The sequence below is a fragment of the Aptenodytes forsteri genome, unplaced genomic scaffold (genome assembly GCF_000699145.1).
Source record: "Aptenodytes forsteri isolate BGI_AS27 unplaced genomic scaffold, ASM69914v1 Scaffold404, whole genome shotgun sequence".
Classification (NCBI taxonomy): domain Eukaryota; kingdom Metazoa; phylum Chordata; class Aves; order Sphenisciformes; family Spheniscidae; genus Aptenodytes; species Aptenodytes forsteri.
In genome coordinates this window covers 4302574-4308737 of record NW_008795629.1, presented here as the reverse complement: position 1 = coordinate 4308737, position 6164 = coordinate 4302574, and the positions used below count along the sequence as shown (strand labels likewise).

The 6164-nt window shown below is 61.1% G+C and overlaps 1 protein-coding gene across 1 annotated transcript; it reads right to left on the bottom strand.

Annotated features, from left to right (window-relative positions):
- Positions 1-2485: 2485 nt before the first annotated feature.
- LOC103901537 (deoxyribodipyrimidine photo-lyase) lies at positions 2486-5979 on the bottom strand. Its single transcript, XM_019472869.1, has 9 exons — positions 5751-5979; positions 5408-5553; positions 4607-4789; positions 4269-4427; positions 3735-3933; positions 3493-3645; positions 3092-3213; positions 2832-2991; positions 2486-2640 (listed from the first exon to the last, which is right to left on the bottom strand). Exons 1-9 carry the CDS (start codon positions 5977-5979, stop codon positions 2486-2488), a joined length of 1506 nt encoding a protein of 501 aa, XP_019328414.1.
- Positions 5980-6164: the final 185 nt, after the last annotated feature.

The following is a 6164-nucleotide window of genomic DNA, read 5'->3' as shown; positions in this document are numbered from 1 at the left end:
GCTGGATTTGGTTTTATTTTTTTAATGTGATTGTTTGTATTTTTAACTGTGTGTTCCCCCCCCAAGGAGGTGCTGCTTGAAATGCCTCTTTAGGGGACATGCGATCTGCTTGGGACTCACCGGTATAAAACCTCCAGGGCTGTCCTGCTCCTGGTTCCTCACCCCTGGATGGGGCTGATGTTTGCCAGGTGTCCTCTCTCCCAGCAGGTCTCCTGCTCCCCCTGGGAGAGGGGTCCCTAGGCCAGGCAAAGCCTCGAGGCTTCCTGGCTGCGCAGCAGTGGGGTGGCCAGGCAGCCTGCTTGCAATGGGGGGTGCACGGGGGAGAGGGGTTTGGCACTGGGGTGCTGCAAAGGGTTGGTCCCTCGCTGATGCAGAGCTGCCTGCCACAACCGATGGCTCCGCGGGGTCGGACCCGGTGGTACAAGGTGAGCTCTGCCCTCCTGGGGCTAGCGGTCAGTCGAGGAGGTGCCTCTGCATCACAGGGGTATGCTTTAGCCCATGGCATGGGTGAGTGTGCAGCACCACCTTAGCATGGGTGGGATGTGGGGTGGCAGTGGGGTGTTTGGAAGGAGGGTGTGGCCTGTGTATGTGCGAGAAGGGTGTTGAGGGACTGGGGAGCAATACACTGGCAGAAGGCATCTAGGGGCAATGGCTCTTGCAGCGCGTGCCCTGGCTTGGTCTGGGATGTGACTGCTCGTGGGCTGTCCCTGCACGGGTGGCAGGGTCGGAGCTGGGGGAGAGGCTGGGACCAGGAGAGGTGGCCACAGGTCTTGGTCAGGGAGGGTGGCTGCAAGCCTTGCTGCTGGGAGCTAGGCTGCTGCATGGCAGCATCTCTCCCCTGCTCTGTAGCGTCCTGACAAAGCCAGGTCTAGCCTGGGAAAGGGGATTCAGCTCCCCACTCGCTCCCCTAGGGTTTTTGCCTCCTCCCGTCTTGTTTCTGCTTGTTTTCCCCAGGGGAGCAGCTGCTCGCCCGCTCACTCTCCATCTCTGCAAGCCCTGGGGCTGCCAGACGCTGGTCCGCCTTGGCCTTGCCTGTCCCCAACCCCAAGCCAAGCCCTCCCGCTACTGCCTGGAGCTGGCACCCCCTTCCCTGGAGCTGCCTCAGCAGCACACCTCCATCCACCCTGTTTTGTTTGAAGCACTTTAATGTCCTGGGACAGCAGCTGAGAGGCTGCCTGTGTCCCTTTCTAGAAGCACTGAGTACAGTTAGAGAAGAGGCAAGGGATTTTTGCTTATTTGTGGTTTCCACCCTCCACCATGGACTATGTCTGGAAGCAGTGGGACTCGCAAACCTGGCAGAGGTCTCCAGGGCAGGATTGTGCCCAGCACTGACACTGCTGCCCAGCACTGACCGCTACGAGGAACACTGGAACTGGCCAAGGCAGTGAGCTCTTTTTAAGGGAGAGCGAGGGGCTGCCCTGGCCATCAACTGGAGCCCTCCCCACAGGACTGTTGCACAGCATAGCAATGAAAATGCCGTCCCTAATAAACTAAGTTAATAAGGGGCCTGGTTGTGTTGTGGCATCGTTTCAGGTGGGTTAACAGTGGGTGTCCCCCCCTCGGGGTCAGTGCTGCAGTACCTGTTGGCCCCTGGGGCAGGGAGGGAGTGGGATGCGCCAGCTGATGGCACGGGACAGTGGGGGGACAACTTGTGCAACTGGTGATGCATAGCCAGATGTCACTGGGACGGGGTTATTGTCACCACCCCTTGACTAATCCGTCTGGTTTGTGGCGTCCCCCTGCAAACTGCCCACTGGACTCGGGGCAGGAGGTACAAGTCACTGAGTAAGGGGCTCTCTGTAATGTCTGTCTCCTTCCTGAGCCTGCCTTTACTGCTGGCAGAGGGCCCCAGGGGCATCGCCTTGGCTGCCCCGTCCCTGCTTGCATCCCTGTCCCATGCAGCCCGGCTCTCCCCTTGCAGCAGTGTCATGCATCGCCCCATAAACACCATAGACACAGGAGATACAAACTGTAAACTTCAAAACAACTGTTGAAGCATGCGTGTGTAAGCTCTGCACAGCGTTGGCTCCGCATGGAGCGAAGCAGGGCTTCCCTGTGGGCAGCACGGCATGAGGAGCCAGTTTCTGGGGGCTTTTCCCCAGAAAAGCCCTGCTCAGCCTAAATCTAAGCTGTGGTTAGCAGCAGCAACAGTGACTTGGGTTTAGTCCTGAGCACAGTGGTTGTAGAAAAGGTTTCTGGCAGGCATGGGCACGCTGAGGATGGGCTCTCGCAGCCGCCAGCAAACTCATGGCAGCAGGAGGGCCCTGCATGGCCCCGTGGGGCTCTAGCAGGAGCTGGAGCAGGGGGTGATGGCAGAGAAAAGGGACCTGCAAAACCCTGGGGCTTGCTGTTGTTACAGTGAGCACTCCAACAGCACCCGGGGCGATCCCTGGCCGGGGTGTAAGGTGCGAGCTGGCACCTTGGCAAAGGCACATCTGCCCCCAGCATAGAGGGGCATGAGCAATCTCAAGGCGTGCTGTGCCCATCACTGGGAGAGCATGTGGGGGGCGTAGCGACGCTCAAACTGGCCCACGTCGAACTTGCGCTTGCAGCCGGCGTAGTTCATGTAGCGGATCTTCCCGAAGATGGCCCGCTCTGCCCAGCCCTGGTCGTGTATGCCGCAGATGGACCAGAGGCAGCCTGCCGAGCATGGGGACAGAGCGTCAGCTCTCCCCCTTGCTCGGAGGCATCTGGAGAGAGGAGGTGGGATGTGGGTGCAAAGCAGGACAGGCTGGAGCGTGGGCTGGGTTGTCTGCAGAGAGCCCTCCCCGTCCCACCGCAGCCTTGGCCATCAAAGACCCTCCACCCTGTGCCCCCATCCTGCAGCTTGCCTACGTATCCGTTGGGGTCCCTCCCATCCAGCTCGTAGCGGTCGTTGAGGTAGATGGCAAACCGCAGGGCTTCCTCGGGGGAGCGGGTCCACTCCAGGATCTTCTTGGCCCAGTACATCCGCAGGAAGCCATGCATCTTGCCGTCCTGGACCATTTGGAGCTGGGGGGACAGGGACAGCCGCAGGGGTCAGTCCGTGCCAGCTTGCCTCTGCCCCTTGGGAAAAGGCCTAGCATTTTGCAGAGGAGATGCAGGGCATTACCTGGGCAGCGTTCCAGAGTGGGTCATGCGTGGTCCCCTGCTCCAGCTCCTGCAGCTCGTAGAGAAAAGGCCTCTTGTCTTTGGCGTGGAGCTTCAGAGTGGTTTGTGCCCAGTTGTAGGCACCTGCGAGCAAGAGAGATGACAACCAACGTTGAGCAACCCACTCCTGCAGGGCCCCGAGGAAGGGAAGGAGAATTGGGCTACTGAGGGCACCGTGCCCTGGAGGCACCAGCCTTGAAGAGGGCATCTGCCAGCTCCTGTCCTACCTCCAGAAGGTACCGAATGATGGCACATTGGTGCTCCCACAGCCCCTCCCCTAACAGAAATGGGATTGCCAAATTGGGATGACCAGTTGGGTACCAGCCCGGCCCCCAGCATTGCCCACCCAACCCGGGATGCTACCTTGCACGCTGTTGTAGTTCTCATTGTAGTAGCAAAAGTTTTCAGCCAGCTCCCGCCGCACCACGGCCTCCTCCACAAATGCGTCCACTGACTCCTTGTACTTGCCCCGGTGCTTCTGCACCTCCAGGATGGCTCGTTGGGTGGAAACCTGGCCTGGGGACATGGGGAGGGAACAAGTCAGGCTGCTGGTCCAAGCCATGGTGCTCAGTCCTGCTGCAGAGTGAGAAGCCTGGGATGCTCACCGAAGTGGAACCACGGGGACAGGTTGCTGAGCGCTGCCTTGTTGGGATCGTTCCGGTGGGAACCGAAGGATTTCAGCCGCTCTGCGATGAAGGACTGCAGCACAGCCAGCCCTGCAGCCGTGCCGGGGGTCGCCCACTCCACCTCTTCCACGGTGCGGTCCACCTGCAAGCTGGAGTAACACGCCTCCCAAGCAATGGGCTGGGTGGCAACCAAGCAGCATGAGTGCATTTGCAGATGGTCTTCAGTCAGGGCTGCCCTGAGTGTTATGTCCCCTGGATGTCCCCAACCAGCAAGTCCCCAGCTCATGCCAGCCTTCTCCTCTTAACCAGCCCTGCATGGCAGGGATGTGGGAATTGAACGAATGAGGTGGGAACCTCCCTTCTCCAGGGCATTCCCATCTCCGCACCGCCTGCACATGACCTCAGGCAGGTCACTGTTCCCATCCCCTGCCATCCCCTCCCAGGATCATGAAGCAGCTGTGAAACTCTCTGGGACTGTCTGCGAGTGGGTGTAGAGGTGTCTCCTGCTGGTACCTCTGCCGGGCAGGAGGGGGGATATGGGTGGCGAATGATGGGGGGGAACTCGGTGAGGAACTCGGGGAGCTGAGCGTGGATCTTGCCCCGGATGGTCCTGGCGCTGTACTCCTGCTTGGGGGAGGTGACCCAGCAGGGCACGATGTTGTGGGCATCAACCTGGGAAGCAAAGCCACGGAGGAGGGTGTGAGCGGGAGAAGCAAACGGTCCCGATGACATGACACACATGCTCCCTGCTCAGGTCACTCCAGTGCACCTCTGCAGGCACGAAACGCAGGAGACATTTCTCCCACGTCTCACCAGCCAGAGTTTTCCCTTCCCAGAGCACAGGCACCCACCTGTGCAAACGGCACATCCTCCGGCAACCGCTCCCTGACGTCCTCCACCCACTGCCGGGGGAGGTGGAGGGGGCAGAAATCTGTCACCAGCCCGCCCACGCCATGCTCCACCACAAACGTGGGCAGCACGTCCTTGGCATAGCCCAGCAGCAAGTGGAAGGGGATGTTCAGCTCTGTACACTCCTGCAGCGAGGGGGAAAGGGCTATAGGATGCCTCTGCAGACCCCATCCCACCACCATCCGCTGAAGGGATGGATCTGCCTCCCCCTTCCCCAGAAGCCCTGTCCCTGCCCTGTCCCACCCAGCGTGGACATCCCTGCAGCAGCCGTACCTTGGCCACCTCCTGCAGGCCCTTCAGCATGAAGCCGTAATGGCGGATGGTGGCATCCAGGAATTTGGGCACCAGGCAGAAGCAGACATGCAGAGGTAGCTCCTGTTTGAGGGCCAGGCGCTGGGCGTAGAGGAAAGCCCAGTTATCTGGGGAGAAAGCACACAGGTCAGTGTCGGGGGGACGCCCTGCTGAGGGGATGGAGACGGCATTTTGCAAGAGGAATTCCCCCCAGTCCCCCCTGCAGAGGGGGGACAAACGTGGGCAGCAAGTCCTTGGCATAGCCCAGCAGCAAGTGGAAGGGGATGTTCAGCTCTGTACTCTCCTGCAGCGAGGGGGAAAGGGCTATAGGATGCCTCTGCAGACCCCATCCCACCACCATCCTGAAGGGATATGGATCTGCCTCCCCCTTCCCCAGAAGCCCTGTCCCTGCCCTGTCCCACCCAGCGTGGACATCCCTGCAGCGGCCGTACCTTGGCCACCTCCTGCAGGCCCTTCAGCATGAAGCCGTAATGGCGGATGGTGGCATCCAGGAATTTGGGCACCAGGCAGAAGCAGACATGCAGAGGTAGCTCCTGTTTGAGGGCCAGGCGCTGGGCGTAGAGGAAAGCCCAGTTATCTGGGGAGAAAGCACACAGGTCAGTGTCGGGGGGACGCCCTGCTGAGGGGATGGAGACGGCATTTTGCAAGAGGAATTCCCCCCAGTCCCCCCTGCAGAGGGGGGACCAGCTCCAGCGGCTACCGTGGGAAGTGACCAAGGCTTTTGCCACCCGTGGGAGCTCCGTTTCCCGGCCCCCTCCACCAGCTGGTTCGCACCTTGCACCCGCTGGTCCCGGGACATCCAGTAAAGGATGCACCGAGCATCATCCTTCAGGTCCGAGCCCTGTGAGACGAGGCGAACCCGCTTTTTGTTGTACTTAAACTCCCGCACGGATGGGGCCGCCCTCCGCCGGGCCTCCTGCCCAGCCTCCTCTTCCTCCTTCCTCCGAGACACGCGTGGCAGCTCCGTGGCCTCGGCCTTTCGCTTCCCTTGCCCCCGCCTCATCCTTAGGACTGCGCGGGCCGGCGCCCGGAGCAGCGTGGTTGCGTGCGGCCGCTGCGAGGGGAAACGGGACCGTACTGAGTTCCCGGTGCCTTGCCCATCCCAGTCCCCGGTCCGCCCCCAGAGCCCGGGGGATGCTGGTACCCTGCCCATCCTTGTCCCCGGTCCGCTCCCGGGGACCGAGGATG